The sequence below is a fragment of the Uloborus diversus genome, chromosome 3 (genome assembly GCF_026930045.1).
Source record: "Uloborus diversus isolate 005 chromosome 3, Udiv.v.3.1, whole genome shotgun sequence".
Classification (NCBI taxonomy): Eukaryota; Metazoa; Arthropoda; class Arachnida; order Araneae; family Uloboridae; genus Uloborus; species Uloborus diversus.
In genome coordinates, this window is record NC_072733.1 from 168892052 (window position 1) to 168912179 (window position 20128).

Consider the following 20128-nt stretch of genomic DNA (forward strand, 5'->3'; position numbering starts at 1 on the left):
TTTAATGAGCTTATTACTTTTCATTATTATTTTTCTTTTTGAAAGTTATTAAAGATCTTTTAATGGAAAAAATGCAGAAAAAGTGCTACTACTTTATTTGTTTGTTTATTTATTTTTAAAACTTCTTCAGATGAGCAAGGTATATTTTATTTCTAGAAATCAAGCTGAAATCCTAAAAAGTTGCGTTTGCAAAGTTGCAATTTTTCCTAATTTTGAGAATGTTAAGCAGATACTAGTAAGATCATATTGGTATACGGGAAAGTAGGCTCGTTTAGTTCTTGAAGGAACTTCTAGTTAAAAAAAAGTTTACATATTACTGTAGCCTCTCGTTATATCGCGCTTTTCGGGGGACAAAAAAAGCGCGATATAACGGAGGTCATTAAAATAAAGTAGGCTCTCTGTTTAACAACTTTCAAGGGACCACAAAAAATCGTCCTTAAGTAGAAAGTGTCCTTAAATAGAATGCTTTTATCTCTATACTGGACCATCTGGGACCGTGAAAAAGTCGTTAAATGGAGAATGTCATTAAATAGAGCGTTGGTAAACAGAGAGCTTACTGTAGTTATTAATACACAAGTAAATTAGCATTCGTTCTTTTTGACATGATTTTCTAATGGTTTCGATGTAGTTCACGAATGCACTATCACACCTATTAAAATTTAAAAAAGATTGAAATTTAAGTAAATTTTCACCGTCAGAATGTTAAAAACATCAAATGGCGAATGAAGACGCTCTTTCTGAATCTGAGCTACCGCGAGATAAGAGTGAGCACTCCAACACCCTCTTATTCCCTATAGTCTTTCTAATCCATTTAACTTGCTGTAGGAAGGATGTGAAAAGTAAAAGTAACCACATTGTTTACAGAAAACTCTTTTGCCCATCCAGATCCAGATCATTCTTTTTCTTTGATGCAAATCCCGGTTTGCGCAACCAAGCACAAATCTTTTCTGTACTAAAAGAAGGGCGTATGTCCTCTTCTACATTGGCAAGTATGACACCTGCTGGATGTCTCTCGCTCATTGTAAAGGCAATGTATCAATACAAAAGATGTCAAGTAGTTTACAGACTCTTAAACTGAAATATACTGTGCAGGTATGTATATTTGGATGACAGGAATTGCTGCTGCTTTTCCAGTGAATTCAGAAGAATAGCTTCCTTTCATTCATTGACAAAATAAAGAAGAGACCTTTTCTGAGCAATACCATATGTTTTCAGAAATGGTTTCAAACTTAAAGCAAAGGTTTTTTTCTTATTTTAGACTTTAATAGTTCGAGAGGCAGAAGAAAAGAACGATATATCCAAATCGGCAGTATAACAAGGAGCTACTGTACTACACTGATGTCCAAAATTTTAGTCACAAACAATAAAATCTGCGAAAACTGAAAAACTATTCACTATGTTTCAAGGAAATTTGGCGCTGAGATACATTACAACGGGAGAAAGAACACAGAAACATAACAACGTAAAAAAACTTTTAAATTGGGATTTAAGAAACAGGGTATATTAAAAAGTGCAAAATTATGAATCAGAGATAAGGCTATTATCTCGGGTAAAACTTGTCTAATGTGGAGTGGGATCAACGTGCACTGCTATACAAACTTCACAAGTAGCTTTCATACTGTTTTGGGATTGCGCCTGTGTCGGAATTTTGACCTTGTTGGGATATTGGCAGGGCTGTGGAGTCAGAGGAAAAATGACCGACTACGGCTCCGACCCCGGGAATTTTAGAGCCATCAACTCTGCCACCACTGGCAGAGTTGCAGACTTTGAGGTAAAATGACTTACTCCGACTTTTGAGGGAATATGACTTACTCCGACTTTTGAAATTTAAAACCTTCCTCTCCCGACTCGGGCTCCTTCACCACAAACCGACCCGACTCCGCAGCCCTGGATATTGTATAATCAGGATTTTGGTTTGTCGGGATTTCGACCCCATCAGGATCCTGACTTTTTGGGATTCTGGCTTGTCCGTATTTTGGTTGTCGAGATTACGTCCGGATACCGCAACATTTAGTTGCATTAGTGGGATAGAGGTTTGGTTAGAAAGTGTAGTACCTTTATTGAAGTTCAAGGTTAATTTAAAATTTATAAAAATCAAATTTTGTTACAATAATAATTCCCTTGTTTTTTGACTTGAAAAAAAAAATGTCTTCATCATAAAGAACCCCTTAGAGCCGGGGCTCTCAAACTGGGAGCAACAAGTTTATCGAAGGGTGCTGCAAAGTGTCCGGGTTTTGTGGCAGTTCCCTCCAGTGCTTAGAAGGCTTACTAACTAAACTTATTACCAATGCATCACCAACGTTGACTTTACTGGAGAAAGAAACTGTTTAAATTTTGTTTCCCTAATGTTCTATATATACACCTTTCATAATGCAGCAGATACCAAGTCTTAAGACTAATGTGTCAGGCACTCGCTGTAACTTGTCACAACCAGTGATCCTTCATTTTCTGACAAGATGGAGCACCTCCCATTACCTAATAGATGTTCTCCATTTCCTCAATAATGAGCTTCCTAGTCATTGAGTTTGATGAGATTCTGATGACAACAATCACCTTCTTCTGTGGCCACCACGCTCTCTGGACCTAACTTTAAGGAATTTTTTTATCGTGTTACATCAAAGATTGCGAGTTTGTGCCCCATGGGCCTTGTTATTTGCATGATTGAGGCCAAAAGATCATAACCGCTTTTTCCAAGACTGATTGTGGCATGTTATAGCAAGAGAAACAAAAATTAGACTTTAGACTTTATATCTGCTGCTATACAAAAGGTCTATTGCAGAGACAAAACACCAGTTTCATTCTCTAGTAAAGTCAGCCTTGTTGCTGTATTGGTAATATATTTGTTTCAATAAGGCTTCCAAACCCTGGAGGGAATTTTAAGATGTATATAATAGAGGTAGACTAGGGTATCGTGAAAAAATTCTACTTCTTTGATGAGTGCCGCAAGCCAAAAAAGTTCGAGAATCGCAGCTAGAAGCATGGATTAATATTTATAGATTAAATATTTTCCAAGAATTATTCATTTTTATGATGAAACAAATTGAAGGGATGTCACATAAAACAGCTACAACCCCCTTCAATGTAATTAAGGACCAGTATTTTAAAAAACCCAATGTTTTAAGACATTGTTGTAGCAATGCCATCAATGTTATGATTTCAAACATCAATGTTTTGTCATTGATCTTGCACCTCTAATCTAAAGAATGCATTTTACTTGTTACTGTGAATAATTGTATATTTGCTCCATGTAATTTAAGTAGGGGGTTTTGGTAGGATTTTAAATACTTTCATATGATTGTGAGTTTGCCAAAACTTCTTTAAGAGCAGTAGGTTCCTTTATTAAAATAATTTCAGCTGTTCATTGTGGTTGTAAATTTATTTTCAATAAACAGTGGAACTTTCTTTATCTGAACTAATTGGGACAAAAAGTAATCCAGATGATTGAAAATCTGAATAATTTGAGTAGCATGAGAATAAGCAAAACAAATCCTTGAAATATTCGACTTACCAATCATTATAACAAGAATATTTTGTGACATATTTTGTGTCATATTTTGTGACAAAGTTATATAGAATTGCTTACAAGACATCAAAAAGTATTAAAACCATTTTTCACATTATTTCTTAACAAAGAATTGATCCACTGTCTTTTGGTTCAAACTCATATGACGCTTGAATACAGAACGATCATCCAAACACTTTATGATTATATTTCAGTGCAGTTGGGTTTGTTAGATTACCACAATTTACCATGCAAGCTATGCTGTAGCTGTGCATTTAATCAAAAGCAAATGTTAAGTGTTCCTCACTGTTACCTTTTTTCTATCATAATTGAAAATTATCTATTCAAACATTAAAAAAAAATTTAAGGGCTACGAATTTGATCCAAATACACAAGGTTCTACTGTATCAGCATTTATTTTGAGATGATTAATTGTTTTAAGTGTTACAACTGCTGCTGATATGCACTCTGAGACTTGAAGTTTCGTTCATGTTTCACAGTTGGAAATAAAATAATTTTTATCATTCTTTAGATGTATTTCTCCAAACTGTTAATCCTATATCGGATCCAAATGCTCAGATAGATTATCAAAACGTCCTAAAGTTACTTTGATCTGCAAAATTAAAACTCACTATTTTTTGTTGAGCCCCCCCCCCTCACCAAAAGCAGATGTCTGAAATTCTCAGAACTGCATACACTTTTTCTGATAATTCTTGCTAACGTAAGTCTTATTTTGAACATTTATCACTGATTTAAAAGTGCTCTTTTGCAAACAACTTTTTTAAATGTTCAATTACTTCTAGAAAAATAGTGTAATTCATCATATATTTTGCAAATGCATCTTTTTTTTTAGTTCTATATGTAGCATCACCTTCAAAAGTTTTATTGCCTTTTTTTTCAAAAGAAAAATCAATCATTTTGTAGTAAATATATCGGGTTTTTCCAGTGTCAAATCTGCTTATTGTTTCAAATATGTAACATAAAAAATAAATTATAACGCCATTTGACTTACCAGTATTCTTTTTGAAGACTGAAGAAGCTGTCAGAAAAGCTAGAAGCATGCTAGAATACTCAGAAGAATTGGTTCAGGTTCCACGTTTTCTTGTTGGTGAGTATTTTTCACCTACTTCGTTAAATGGTTTGTAACACAACTTTGTGGTGGGATATATTTGAGCCAAGCCAACAACTAACTTTAAACCATTTAATAATTGATGTTTATAAATTTTGGAAATCTGTACAATAGAAGGTATCACCCTGTCCCCCCCCCCCCAAAAAAAAAAAAAAGAACCTGATCCCTTTGTCCCCAGTTCAAAAATGTTCCATTACCCTTAAAAAGTTTCCGCACCAAATATTTTCATTTTCATAACAAATTTTGGGGTTCCATAAGAACATTGATTGAAACTTTGGCTTTGCAGCCAAAAATGACAAAAATATGCATTTTTCATAGTTAAATGTGTCATGTTTTTTATTAACAAATATTTCATGACATTCTATTGCCTATAAGAAGTGTATTATGGATCATTTAAGTTTAACATTATTTAACATTGTATTAAACATTAAGTATTAAGAAATTATACTGTTGTGGTGCTTTTAAATCTCACTTTTTGGCAATTACCACCAATGTTAAAATTGCTTAAACCATGTGCAACACTCTGATTAATATTAGTACATTTCTTGTTTATTTAAATTTATGGGTTTCACTCTAAGTAAATCTCCTGCTTTTCATGTTAATTTTTTTTCTTAAAACCTTTTGTTTCGTTTATTTCTAGTTTTGATTTAGATTTAGAAACTATCCTCAGTGCGTTATTTTATTTTCATTTTCTAGTTTAGATTCTGATTTGGAAACACTAACTTAAATTTAAGAAATAGTTTTGGTTTTAATACACTATAGAAATCAGACTATATTCAAATATTTTAGTCTTAGTGCAGTCGAACTTGCTTATAACGAGACCGAAGGGACTGCGATATTTGTTCCTTATAACCGAGTGCTTGTAAAAAACGGATTTGTAAAATAAAAAGTCATCAACCTTTATACATGCTTGCTTTGTTATCTTTATATTTCTGTACAGTACCAAAGAAGTTGCTTATTTAATTTAAACTGTCTTATTGTATTTTTCTTGTTATTGCTTTCGAGAAATGTGAGGTTCGAAAAACATCGTCATTTGCATCCGTGGCTTCCAAACAGTTTGAAGTTTTTCTGCACTTTAGAAGCCAAGTATGTCAAGGGCTATTTTACTTCAAATTCTTCACATTTATCGTTACGATGGTCGCTTTTATTTTTTTTTCTCTCTCTTGACTTTCGGCTACAGTATGATTGGAAGTATATCTCATTAATGATAACATTTTCTTCAACAAATATATAATTTTTAAATGATTCTCTACTCCACGAATTTGAAAAAGAGGACTGTATCATCACTTGTTCTCATGATTCATGTTTTTTCCCTAACTTTTGGCTAAATTCAAAATGTTACTAGAATTTTTCCAAAAATAGAGTAATCTTTTCTGAGGAGGAAATCAACAGATATTTTATGAATTACAAGAATATAGCTTGCTTTAAGCAGGGCTTGCTTGTTAAAAGCGAGTTTTGTTCCCATGGATTTAACATTGTGCCAACCAAATCTTTATGATTTGCTCACTAAATCGGAGTTCTTGTTAAAACAGGGCTCACTATAATTGAGTTCGACTGTATCTAACGTACCCAGTGATGATTAAAAAACAAATGGCTCTAAGCTTTTCACAATTTGTTTTTTTGAAATGTATTGTGTATCATATTGTGGAAGATCTCCATGCAACTTAATAAATGAGCCTTTATTACAAGTTCTTTCACAAGAGCAGCCATGTTATGAAAAAGCTGATGTTCTATTGATAATTTAATGAAACACCTGTGAAAGGATTATAAACCTTAATAACTACAAAATGAAGAGCCCTTAATCCAAAATCTTTTTCGAATACTCTATAAATAAATGAAACAACTGGAAAATGAACTAGCTGTTTTAACATTTTAAAATATGTTATGTATGCCTGTTAATGTGGAAAACCTATAGCAGAACAAAGAAGGCTTTTCTTTTCCTTAAGGAATGAAAGTACAAACTCTTGGGATTAAAATTCAATGACAAGAAAAACAGCTATACCAGCAAGAAATAAGATACACAAACATAGATAACTAAATCAGTTCCATCTTAACTTTTAATTCCTCAGAATTCTGATGTAAATAACAAGGCAAATGAGACAGATATTTTCAAATTTGTAAATCATCAGTTTAGTAAAAAGTCAGCATGCTTAGTAAATGTGACATGGACATTACTTAGAGAGCTAGGAGGCATGATGATTCCATTGTGGAATCTTATGTTAGTGCAGACAGATAAAGTAGATATGTTGTAATAGAGATTTCAACTACAGTAGAGGATCAAAAATCTGCACAGTTTGGGAGAAGTGGTTGTGCGGATTTCAGGACATAAAAAATCTAACTTTAAGTTCTACCTTAAAATTGAAGAAATAAAACAATAAAAACTTCAAAATGTTTATGAATTACTTCATAGGAAAACTGAACAGTTTATAATCATTCAAAAAACATATGTATGCTAACTAATTACATCAGCTATTTTTAAAAAAACTTTTAAATCTAAAAGTAATAATTGTTCTTGATGCAACCTCCACCATAAAAAAACAAAACCTAACAAACAGCATTAGTTTGAAAGTGCTTGATATTTATTTTCAATATTAAGTTATTTGTTTTCAATTGAAATGTTCAAAATCGTCCACATTTGGCTCTTACATGCTGAATCGTTCGTATTTTTGGCTTATTTTTGTGTTTCTTTGATGCCTCGTGTTAAGCGAAATATCAGCACTTTGCTGTAACTCTGCAGCAATCTTTCACATCTGCTTTCAGTTTACGATATTTTTTTATTATTTCTTTAGTAGTACACAATATAAAGCATAGTAAGCAAAAATACAAAATTTTTAAAATTTAATATATTTTTATTTGATTACATAGCTCGACATGCATATATGCATAATAATTAAACAGAATGTAGTATCTGCAAATTCTGTGTAGAAACAGTTGTTTGGACACATAATCTCGATTTGGATTATTGCAGACAAAAATAAGATAAAAATGAGAAATAAATTGGTAACGCAAAAAAAGGAAAAAATTGGAAAAAAAAAATTGTGTAGATTTCAAATGTTGGCAGATTTTAGGTCGGCAGATTTGTGGCCCTCCACTGTACCTGCAAGAAACAGCGGTGCATTCTTAAACATACAACTCAGCATTGGCATTCAGATCTTACTACAGCAATAAATTCAGCAAGTATGAAACAGAAGTGTCTCATTGTTGTCTTTGAAAATGCCCACTAGCAAACAATTCCTGGTGTGCCAGCATATTAAAAAAAAAATTGTATCAAATGTTGTGTACAATGCTAGAGAGGTGATCTGCTACTACATTAAATCAGCAATAATTGAGCTATATTTGGGATCAGATCCTTGTGGTGATCAAAGAGTTTGTCATTTTTTTATTGGCTTTTCAATCAACTATTAATTGTTTTTGAGAAAATACTAATTTTCAATCAGTCTCACTAAATATTTTATTTGTTTTCAAGATAAAATGTACAGTAGGCACTTTTTATATGGGTTTATTTTAAGCAGATTTGATTATACGAACGCTGTTAAAGTTTTGACACCTTTATTTTATTTTACGCGGACAAATTTTGATTTTACGCAGATGAAGCATTGCATATATACAAAATTTTCCAATCTTTCAAAATCCAAACTTCTAAGATTGCAGATAACATGTAATAAACTGCAGTTAGAAGTAATAATAAATGAGCTTCGGCCATTGGTTCCAGAGCTCTTTCCAGAAGTAAAGTTATTAAACTCACACAATTCAGAGCTCACTGGTAGAAGAGCTCTTAGAAGTGACAAAGGAGAACGAAACCAACGAGGATACTGACACTGATGACTCACAATCAAAAGCTTTCTTGCTGAAAAATTTGTAATTCTTTGACAATGACAAATGATCTTTACGATTTGTTAGTGAAGTAAGATCCCGTCATGAAAATGACGTGAGTGATCATGGAAGCTTTAATGGCCCACAAAGAACTACAGAGAAACAGAGAAAAATAATTAATGACTACCAAAAGAAAATCATAACCCTCTCATTTTTATAAACACCAAGTTAATTCATGTTTTCTTTACGTACATTGTGCATATGTTTCCGAATAAGTACACATTGAACTTAGTATATATATTTATCTATCACTAGAATGAAGTATTTTTGTTTTCATCTATGGAACCTAACCCCAATTTTAAGATTAATAAGTCTTAATTTACACGGCATTTCTGTGGAACGTAACCCCTACGTAAAACGAGGGTCTACTGTATTTCAGTAGTCACCCCCCCCCCCCTTGTATTTTAATTTGATTCAGAGTTGGCTTAAGTTCAAGAAACAGTAAATGTATTTTTTACTCAATGTATTGTATGAAAACAAAAATTAATAACTTAAGAGTTGTGCACATTTTTTCTGAAGCATGTTTTTAAAAAGGCTTCTAAAAAACTAGTTCTTAAAAAGTAAAATGAACTCTTGCAAAACTCCTTAAAAACTCTACTTTGAATTTTAAGTTGAGCCCTGTATGAACCCTCCAAAGCTGGGTCTGCACTTTTGAAAACTGACATCTGGTCAGAGATAGTGAATATATCTTAAATCATATTTAATCTAACAAATTTCAGCTGTAAATGGAACGCAATATTGCAGAGAAGGGATTCTTACATAGGCGTCTAGGGAAAATGTTGCTAAAAATGCATTCATAATTTATACTTTTCTTTTAATTTAAGCTTTTGTTTGCAATATAAATAAAAAGTTTTTATGAAAATTGTTTAAATTTCATAAATATGTATATTAGGGTGGTGCAAAATTTCGAAGGTGAATATTTTTTGGGTCTTACCCTCTCATTTGATTTCAATACATTAGAAAATAAGTGGAACAAAATTTTATCACATTTGAATAATGTTTAGAGGTAAATCAAAGAAGATGAAATTTGCATCATTACCAATATAATTGTACTGACAAAGGACCAGACTAATCACACATATGATTGCGTTTTCCATGAACAAAAATTAATTGTACTGTAAAATTGCTAATTAAATGTGCACAGTTTCAACATTGCATTAGCCATACATTCTGTAAATAAACTTTTTTTTTTGGTAAGGTTTTTTTTTTTTGTAAGGTAATGTTACGGTTACCGTAAACGCGGGCTACTTTGGCCCACATTTTCATTTTGAAACTCTTCTCACTCTTTTCTCGATCATTTTATAACTACTCATATTTCCAAACTGTGGAAACTTAATCTACTCATCTAAATTCTCTTAATTTAGTTTTTGAATAGTGATTGTTTTGTTTCTAAGTATTGTTACCATTTTTAATTATTTTTTATTTAGGCCAATGTTACCCATGCTTTTGGGTTACTTTGAACCAAAGTAGTTTTCCCTATTCAAAATCATTGTAGAACTAACTAGAGTGATAGAAAGATGTGTGTTCATATGGAAAACTATTTGCTTGAAAGAAAAATACATTTTACAAGAAATTTGAATCACATATAATTGATTAAAGGAAAATTAAAAATATTTTAAAATGTATGCATACCTAGTTATTGTTTTGGAAATTTTCAACAGAGAGCAGTCATATTTTCATTAGTTTAGGAGGTTGAATAATTTTACTAAGATAACATCATTTGTAGAACATGGAATTCTAAATTGTTGGCCACTACCAAAACTTGCTGTTGCATTCCATGCTTTTAACAAAGCTTTCAATTTCCTTTTAGCAGAAGGCATGTGTTGTTTGCATTTGCGCTCAGACTTTTTCCAATAAGTACCCGTTCTACTTTCCTTGGAATAAGCATCCCGTGATTTAACAGCAGAAAATATTAAAATGTATTCAGCCCCCGGCCCCTCTATCATTGTTGATTTTCAGAAGGACAAGGCTTGAATGAAACAATCTCTCCCTCCCCCCCTTTAGGGACAACCAGACCTCTTGCCACACCCTTTTAAGCCCCCCCCCCGGAAGAAGGAAAAACATGTTTTGTACCCAACTGATAAGCCTGTCTGAATTCTGAGAATCTCATCCATTCTTTTTGCCTAGATGTTTGCTTCTCCTTTTATTTTTAAGGCCATTTTCAAGGTGAAATTCTGGGGACAGTTACAATACATGGACATTTTTGTGGCTGATCGATGGACAGATGTAATTGCCCCAATATTTGGGTCGGGGGGGGGGGGGGGTCCTAACAATGTTCGAGGTATCTTTTTAAAACATAGGGAACAATTTGTTATTTTCGAAAAGGGCAGGGCTCATTTTACAGACTAAAAACAGGGATCTGGTCTGGCCAGAGGATATTGGGGTTCGTTTAACGGACCCTTCACAAAAATCCGATCAACAAAAACGGACCTTTCACAAAATTCTGATAAACAAGAATGGATCTTTCACAAAATTCTGATAAACAAGAACGGATCTTTCACAAATTGTTTATTGAAAGAGCAAATCTGAAGGCAAAATAACGCATATTTCTGTGTATAAAACCGATAATTTTTGGAACCTTTTTTAAAGTCAAATTAGAGGGATCAACTTATACAAAATTTGCTAATTTTGCAAAGAAAAAAAACGACACTCTTGTGATGCTCCTGCAAGAGATAAATAATTGCTACTGCCAAATAAATATAATGCTTGTTGTTTGTTTCTTGGAAAAAAATAAGTTTGGTTTTAAATAATTTTGTTTGTTTTATCACAGGTGTTGTAAACGTTTCTGAAAAAGAGTTGGTAAGCACTTTTCTCCCTGCTCATGATTTAATGAACAGTAATAATAATATATATCAGCGAAATGAACTTAGAACTGCAAAGGGATAGTAAGGGTGGGGAAAAAATATGATTGCTTCAGATAGGGTTACCAACTTCAAAATTATCGCGACCTTAACCCTTTATAATAACTTGATTAGAAAATATTCTCATCATTTTACCAGCTTGTCAATATTTGCATTTTTAGGGTGCGGTGCGATCTTTAATTGTTATTTTGGGAGAAAATTATATGGGTTTGATTTTTCGCGATGCTAAGAAGGATGATTAACTATAAATAAACTTTTACTTACCGTTTTTTTCTTTAGATGTCTGCATTTTGAAAAAAGAAAAAAATGCAATCTTTTAACATCTGATGTGAGAATAAAATTTTGTTCTTTTTTCAAGCTACTTTCGCTTTATTAGGATGCAAATAAATGAAAAGTCTCTTTATTTTGGTTAGAACTCGCATTTCAAGTTTTAAAGCAAAATTCCATTTTCTTTTATGAGTCAAAAATTAAAATTCTGAATCGATGGTTTATTTATTTATTTATTTTTTTTTTGTTTCAACTGTATCCAGATATTAATATGTTTATCATAGGACTCTAAAATGCCATTTTCAAATAATTTTATCAAAAATATTTCTTTTACAAGCCGTTTTAATTCTTTTGATGCCTTCAATTTGAGAGTGCAATCTCTTTGCATCCGCTATGGGAATACTATTTTTCGAATTTTTGATGTTTAGTACTCTTTGTTAAGAGGTAAACAAATAAAATCTCTCTTTATTTTTGTTAAAATCACGGAATTTGTAAGTTTTAAACGAAATTCTGTGCTTATTAAGAGTGTCTTGTGTCAAAAAGTTAAATGCTGAACCCTTGTCTGATTTTTTTTTTATTACGATTATTTTAAATACTGTACAGAAATATTTCTAGTATAATTTACCATAATGTAGAATGGTTGATAATTATTGATACTTGAGAAAGCGATGCCGCCGTCTCCCTCCCCCCCCCCCACCACCAAATAGAAAAACACCCCAGAATGCTATTCTCAACATAGAAGAGGAAAACACTCAACTTAAAGTTTAAATGATGCAGTTTGTGCCATCTCTAAATTTAAAAATTTCATTTTAACAAAAAAAAAAAATGCGAAATTATTTGATTTTTCACAAAATTTATTCATTTTTCAAAAAATTATTTGATTTTTTTTCAAAAAATGGACCCTGTGAAAAATCCTGGACAGACCCCTGGAAAAAGGGTAGGGTGCTGCCCCCTTAAAAAATGTCCTAGCGGGAACACTACTATGTCTATTATGTGTATAATTTGTATTTTTGTTTTAACTAAGTTCAATGCAAAAACACTTATGATAACTTTTTTGGGAGTCATGTGAATCGAACAGACTTTGTTTGACAGAGTGGTCCCGCTTGCATGCCATGCTGCCAAGATATGTCTGTATCTATTAATTCAAGAATTATGTAATTATCATACAATTATTTAAATTTTTGGTTGACTGTTGCATAAACTATTTTCTGAATTAGTGACTTTGGGATAATATTTTTCATATAACTGGCTACTGCAGCAACTATTTTCATTAGCAGAGCTCAGTAGCTATGTATTATCTGTACATTATTATTAATTTTTATTACTTTGTCATGATTATACACTAATCTTCTAAAGTGGAATAAAGAATGTAACGTGTTCTATGTAATGTAAGAAATGACTAAAAACTAAATGATTTTGAAATTATTTTTATCCTTTTAGGTAAGGTAATTGGCAAAAATGGAAGAATTATTCAAGAAATGGTGGATAAGTCTGGAGTTGTTAGGGTTAAAATTGAAGGCGACAGTGATAATCAAACACCAAGAGAAGAAGTAATTATTTTTAAAAAAAATTTAAAGAAATTCTTTTGAGTTTCTTCTACATTAAGCATGATAGTTCTCCCTTTGTTCACAGGTTCCCTTTGTTTTTGTTGGCACTGTAGAGAGCATAAGCAACGCCAAAATTCTTCTAGAATATCATTTGGCTCATTTAAAGGTAGGATTACTTTGCATTTTATAAAGCATTTATGCAGTTGCTGGTATACAAGTGCTATATTATTTTCAAATAATGTATAGAATATGTAGGTTGTTTATAAAATCTTGTACTGGAAATGAAAGTTCATGAAAAAAAAACTATTTCAGATTGAAACATAATTATTTTCTTATTTTAATCCTCGTTTCAGAAAGTTTTTTCTCAACGTCTAGACATGCACTTTCGTAGTTCTGCATTTTGAAAGCATTTTGATTTTTACAATTTTCCAAAATATGTTTCTGTTGAACAGCAAAAGATTTGAACAGTTGAGACATGTCATAAAAAATCAATTTTATATATGCATGAAATAATAAGCAAACCATAACCAGGAAATTTTTTTCAAGTTCAAACAGCTAGCTATGTTTGACTAGTTTACTAGAAAAATTAGTGCATGCAATGCATAGCTGATAAGAGGACTTTTATAATTTTAATTGTTCTCCACCTCATTCCAGAAAAGTATTCAAAGAAATTTTAAAGTAGCTTAGACTGAAAAATACAGCATTCCATATTTTAAGCATTTTTCACAGATTTCAGCACGTGTGATAAACCAAAAATCTATAACGCCATAGCTGCTAAAGGAATTTTAGATGACTTAACTATTTTTCACCATTTTGTAAGTAAAGTTACTGAACCCGTACCTCAGTTCTCCATTTTATTTGAAAGTTTTTAGGGAACATTTTACTTTTAGTTTTTAAATTTAGCACTTGATTTTCAAGCATTCTTACCAGGGAACCACACGACTTCAGTAATCATGAAAAAAGTTCAAAATGGTCGCATTTGAAAGAGCATATTTAGACATTTTTTTGACCCGTGAACTGTGTGCCTTCATCCCCTGGTTTTCAAGATATGGGGTGTTAAAGTCTGCTGAAATCTCAAGAAAAGTCGCCAAATTTAAAAACTTGGCAAGAAATTTAAAACACTGCTATTTCATCATCTGCATCTTGCAATCATTTCCATTTTGAGTTATCTGCAAATCAAGTGAAAGATGTTTTGCATTGATACCTTACTTCTGTGGGTTAAACTAAAGAATCACCATCAAGCTTATGAAGTCAAAAGTAGATAGCTATGTTCAGAGGAACGTCAACTTTACAATGAAAATAAACATAAATTTTAGAATTTCATTCGTGATAATAAAACATTTCAGAATATTACTGTATTTTAAATGTGTCAAGTGAATTATTAATGAAATATGCTGCAAGTATTTCTAAACAATCTGGAAGAGTTAATATGAATAAATACAAAAAAACAGGGTAATTTGAGCTCATACAGTATATAGATACTAAAATGGATAGTCTTTGGTGCTGAACTAAAATGGTCCTGGATTATGGTATCAGTTCTTTTTTTTAAGTGATAATCAATACCTGAAGTTTTATTGTCTGAGGACTGTGTGAAAAAATATTTAATTTTTAATTTAAAGTGGGAAAAAAAATTCTAAAGTGAAAACATCGGATAGTAAGTAAAAATTATCGCTATCGGAAATTACATCATGCATAGAGGGAAACATATATTTTATTCTTAAAAACTATTAATATAGTCGACATTTGTTATAACAACCCCTGTCGTTTGAACGAAACCTATCACTACAGGTAAAAGTGGGTATAACGTAAATGCGCAACGTATTGCATGTTATTTACTTATTTTGAAAAACACTGGAATAACTTTTACGCATTTTGTTTCAATGAAACTACAATCGCTTATTCATTTCCAGATTAGTGCACCACAAGACTCGGACATGATACAATTTGCCTATTGCAAGTCTGGGTTATTACAAACTTGGCCACCTCCGTTTGAAACACCATTGCAATTTTGTTTTTCGGAGGAGTTAGACTGTTGCAATATCTACCAGACTTAAATTGATGAAATGTTCCTGGTGCCGCAATTTTCTATCTTATAATCATTATTTTGTTCAGTATCATATTTGCCTGAGTCAGTAATATATTTTTTCCCCTTTCAACAGGCTTCTTTTGTTTTAATTTTATTATATAGTAAAACCTGTCTACAACAATATTGTTAGGACCAAAAAAAAAATATCGTAATAGATAGGTTATCCTTATAGACAGATTGATTATTCATGCTGACATTTTGCTGGGGCTAAAAAAAAATATTGTTATAGACAGGTTATCCTTATGGACAGTATCGTTAGGCACAGGTTTCACCATATATCTTATTTGTATTTAACATTAATCTGCAAATTAAAATGTCTTAATTAGAGGATTTTTTCTAAATTTATATCGTTTTAAGTATACAAATTTACTTTTCACAGAAACTAAGAGAAATACTCATAATAAGAACTATAATAAGAAATATTTAAAACGTAGTACATCAATAATGTTGTAACTAACAATTTAAGTATTAAAGTAAAATCTACTTAAAATGCAAAAATATACTTTTATTCAGCCCGTCTCTTCAAATTTTTAGTGGGGAAAGGGTCAATTCGGCCATGGGAAGTTAAACCGCAGAATCTGCAGAAATAGTACAGTAAAAATAGGGGTCGGACCCAAACATCCAAAAAAAAAGCTAAACCTGGTGCAAATTGTTCATTACCCTCCCAATAAGAACAGGTAAAAAGTCCCACCCCATTGTGCGTGGGGTTTTGGAATGGGGGACATCTAAAAATTGCTGTTTTGAGTATTTTTTCGGAATTTTTAGAGTAAATTTCAAGAGGGAATATTATATCATACTAAATTTAAAAGCATGAAAACAAAGGCGTTTACCCCAAGAAGGATGACACAACCCACCTAGAGCCCCCCTATCCCCGTAAAACAAAGCAGTACCCCCGTTCCCCCCTCCATGCATTTCAAGTGGAAATATTATTTTATGCAAAGTTAAAGTTAGTAATCAAGTGTGTCCATCTTCCAAGTACGATGGTGCCCCTCCTCCCAAAGCTACATCATCCCCCCGAAAAAAAATGTTACGCCAATCCCCCCCCCTTCGAAAAAAATAATACACCAATCCCCCTTCTCTCCTTTCATTTTCAAGTAGAAGTATTAGTTCACGTAAATTACAGGACTGTCCACCTCACAAGAACAGTAGCTCACCTCCCAAAACTAAATAATATACTTAAAGATTATCCCCCCCCCCCCCTCTGATGGCACATTTGATTAAATGGTCAGAAAAATTATGCTGAACTGGTTTTTTCCCCTTTTATTATATTGCTTTTTTTACAGTACTTAAAAGCAGAATTTTTAGTTAACGTTATAACATGCATGGCCTCAAATGCATCATCAGATTGAGATAAAAGCTCCATCAGAATTGGAGTTTTCAAAGCTTGTAACAAAGTTTTCGTTATCAAGATCTCTTTTGAAATCTAGATCCTCGGCAAAATCGTTATTGTTGCAGCTATGTCTATGTCTAACACAGTTTGCACATATAGTTCAGCACTTCAGTCCACTTTCAGACTTATCAAACATTCATTTTTCCAATAATCCCTCTGAGCAAGCACAAGATATGAGGCGAAGAAAGTCTTCTAGAGCAGAAGGCTTGGCTGTTGTAATAGGACGCAGATATTTCTGTGGTGCTTTCTCCTTCTTTGTACCCATCAAATATGGCACTAGCTTTCCCCATACTTACAAGTGACATATACATTGCATTGCTGGCATATTTCCTTGAGAATTGCAGATAATTACCATAAAAAAAGAAAAAACATGATTGAGAAGGTATCTTCCATCTATAACATATATGACACCAACTGTTTATTTTGTGATGGTGGCGTGGATGGATATTTTGCTTTAGGGGGGGGGGATAATAACACTTAACCATACAGGTTTTCTTTACTTCTGAAACCAGATTCATCGAATACTGATGGAGGATCAGCGCACAACTTGTACTAGAAGTTTTTAGCAATTTGTTGTTCTATCTTTTTTACTGTTCATACTATTCGGTGTAAAAGATGGTTTGGGCTTACACATGTCTACAGATAGTAACTACACTCGTAACAGAAGCTAGAGACATAACTCCATACCTCTTTTACAAAGAAATGCAACTTAATTTTTTGCCTTCAATATCCTTTTATGTTATTACCGCAACGTTAAAGGCCACATCACAACTCACCTTATTATCAGCGACATGACCAGTATCAGCGAGCAACACCACTACCAACTTGAGTCAATACCCGTAAGAGAGGGAAGAGCAGTATTTAGCATTCTACTGTGGTATTGCTCATTGCTATCATCAAGACTTCTTCCATTGTTGAATCACTACAGGTTCTGGACCACCTAAATTTGTCACTGCGTAGGATCGTTGGGTAGCTGATGTGACATATTTATCAATTTTTTAAAGAATTGCATAATGTACTCGAAAGTTTCAGATAGTGTTGCAAGTATATGTTCGCATGTTTAGCATAATTCACATAACCGGCTGTGTAAAATAGAGGCGGCTAGGTGTTTGCAAACGGGAACCCCCACCGACTTGGAATGTGCAGAATTGCAGCATTGCCCGTCTCACTGTTGGCAATTTCGCTTTATCCCCCCTTACGGTAATAGCAAAAGATTAAAGAAAAGTTGAAATAAATTAATTAAGAAGAAGGAGGTAAACTGCAGTCAATTTGTACTATTTTTTATGCTGCACAGGGATTTTGTTTTGGATGTCACGCCAGCGCTCTAAACAGTTTAATAACTCCAGTCACAACTAAATTGGTTACTGAGCTTGCTTAGATCTTTTAGAATTACCCTTCTGACATTACTATATCATTGTGTGGTATTTTGTACTTCGGAAAAGTTATAAATCGGTGAAATTTTTTCATGAACTTCACTGCAATCGTTGATTTTAAAATGCAAATTCATGGTCCCCCCCCCCCCTCCCAAAGTGATGGTGCACCCCTGAAGTGTGACGGAGTACCCATCCAGAGTAAAAGCCCTCAAAAAAGAAAGAAATACCCCTTGAAAAAATGAAAAAACTGCCTTAAAAATTCCAATGACGCAATCTGTGCCATGGACACCCCCCAGCCCCCCCGCCTATGCACCCCTTTTAATTAGCATTTTTTTCTATGAGAGTTTATTATTTTACTGTTATAGAGTGGTTTCTGCGACTTTTGAGCATTTTTTTAAGTAATAGAAATTATTTTTTATTTAAAAAGAGGATTTTTTTCATCCCCACCCCCCTTTCCCCCAAAACCCGATGCGCAAAGTGCTGGGACTTTTTACCCCTTCTTGATGGAAGGGTAAGAAGTAATTTGCAACAGGTTTCACCTTTTTTTTTTGGATGTTTGGGTTTGGCCATTTTTTGACCTAATTTTACTGTACTAAAATGAATTTGTGAGATTTGAAGAAAAGCTTTTCGGATTCCGTAAAGATAAACGTTAGAATATAACTTTCTTTTTTAGCTTAACTTTCAGCGGAAACAAAATAAGCAAGCTTGTACACTGAAGCTGGTGCACAGAAGATGGCAAAAAAGCAATGCAATACATATATATATATATATATATATATATATATATATATATATATATATAAATTTGCAGACATCACACTTTACCTCCTCGCGGCAAATGCTTATTATACCGAAAAACAACAAAAATCACACCTACATACACATTGCTATAGTTTGAAAAAAATGTATGTTGAAACTCACCTTAGGGTTTAGGGGACTCGCCAAGAGAGAGAGGGGGGGAGAAAGGTGGTTGGAAATCAATTTACACTATATTTGCATTGTTTTTGCAATAAAAAAATATATTTCAGGTGAGGGCGTTCCCCCCCCCGCGTCCTCCTCCCCAACCATACTACACTTTTGCAAGTACATGTAAATACTTTTTCTTTGAATATCAGGAGAGTCAACTGCCACCTCCTGACCCTCTCAACTGGTCGGCCTGCTTTCATCACCAATAATAAGATAAAACTTAAATTTAATCTTGTTTTAAAGCTGTCGTTTCTCTGGAAAAACTTTCGACTTGATGAGCTTGATACTGGATCATAACTTTGAGACACACAATTAAATCAGGGGTGCCGATTTCCTCCAAGAGCGATAGTGCCCCCCACACCAATAACTGAAAGGCCCCACAAAAAAAAGCCACCCCCTAACAAGAGAAAAATATCCTTAAAAACAACTCCATAAAAATTTTAATGGAGCAGTCTTGTACCACGACTCTTCCCCTCCCTTCCTCAGTAGTCACCCCCGAGTAAAGTATTTACTTAAAACATCTTTCACGCACTTTGGTAAAGACCAAAAATGGACATGAGATAGATGTCTAGTCAGATGCAGATGTTGAATTTGCATCGTACATTCCATTTCTGAACAGTGCTCGCTAAATTTGGCGACTTTACTTAAATTTTCGACAGATTTTAGGATCTCGTATTTTGATAACAGGCCCAAGAGGGCACATAATTTTTGTGTCATAAATATATTTTACCATGCTCGTCCAAATGCTTCCAATTTGGAATTTTTTCGAATTTCCTTGATCATGTGGTCTCCTGGTTAGTAATGATTTATGATAATAAGTCAGGGGTCTGGCCAGAGGATATTTGGGTCTGTTAACGGACCCTTCACAAAAATCTGATCAACCAAAACGGACCTTTCACAAAATCCCGATCAACCGAAATGGACCCTTCACAAAATTCTAATAAACAAGAACGGATCTTTCACAAATTGTTTATTGAAAGAGCAAATCTGTAAGCAAAATAATACATATTTTTGTGTATAAAACTGATAATTTTTGGAACCTTTTAAGTCAAATTAGAGGGATCAGCTTATACAAAATCTGCTAATTTAGCAAAGAAAAAAAATCGGTACTCTTGTGATGCTCCTGCAAGCATT

General features: G+C 33.1%; 1 protein-coding gene across 2 annotated transcripts in view; it reads left to right on the top strand.

The window, feature by feature from the left end:
- LOC129219268 (fragile X messenger ribonucleoprotein 1 homolog) overlaps positions 1 to 20128 on the top strand; it is a 106538-nt gene that overhangs the window by 73627 nt on the left and 12783 nt on the right. The window contains exons 9-11 of one of the 2 annotated variants that reach the window (XM_054853598.1): positions 4532 to 4610; positions 13073 to 13182; positions 13247 to 13345. In XM_054853598.1, coding sequence (XP_054709573.1) covers positions 4532 to 4610; positions 13073 to 13182; positions 13247 to 13345 — 288 coding nt within the window. The remainder of the gene's footprint in view (positions 1 to 4531; positions 4611 to 13072; positions 13183 to 13246; positions 13346 to 20128) is intronic. The other variant, XM_054853599.1, reaches the window with a different exon arrangement.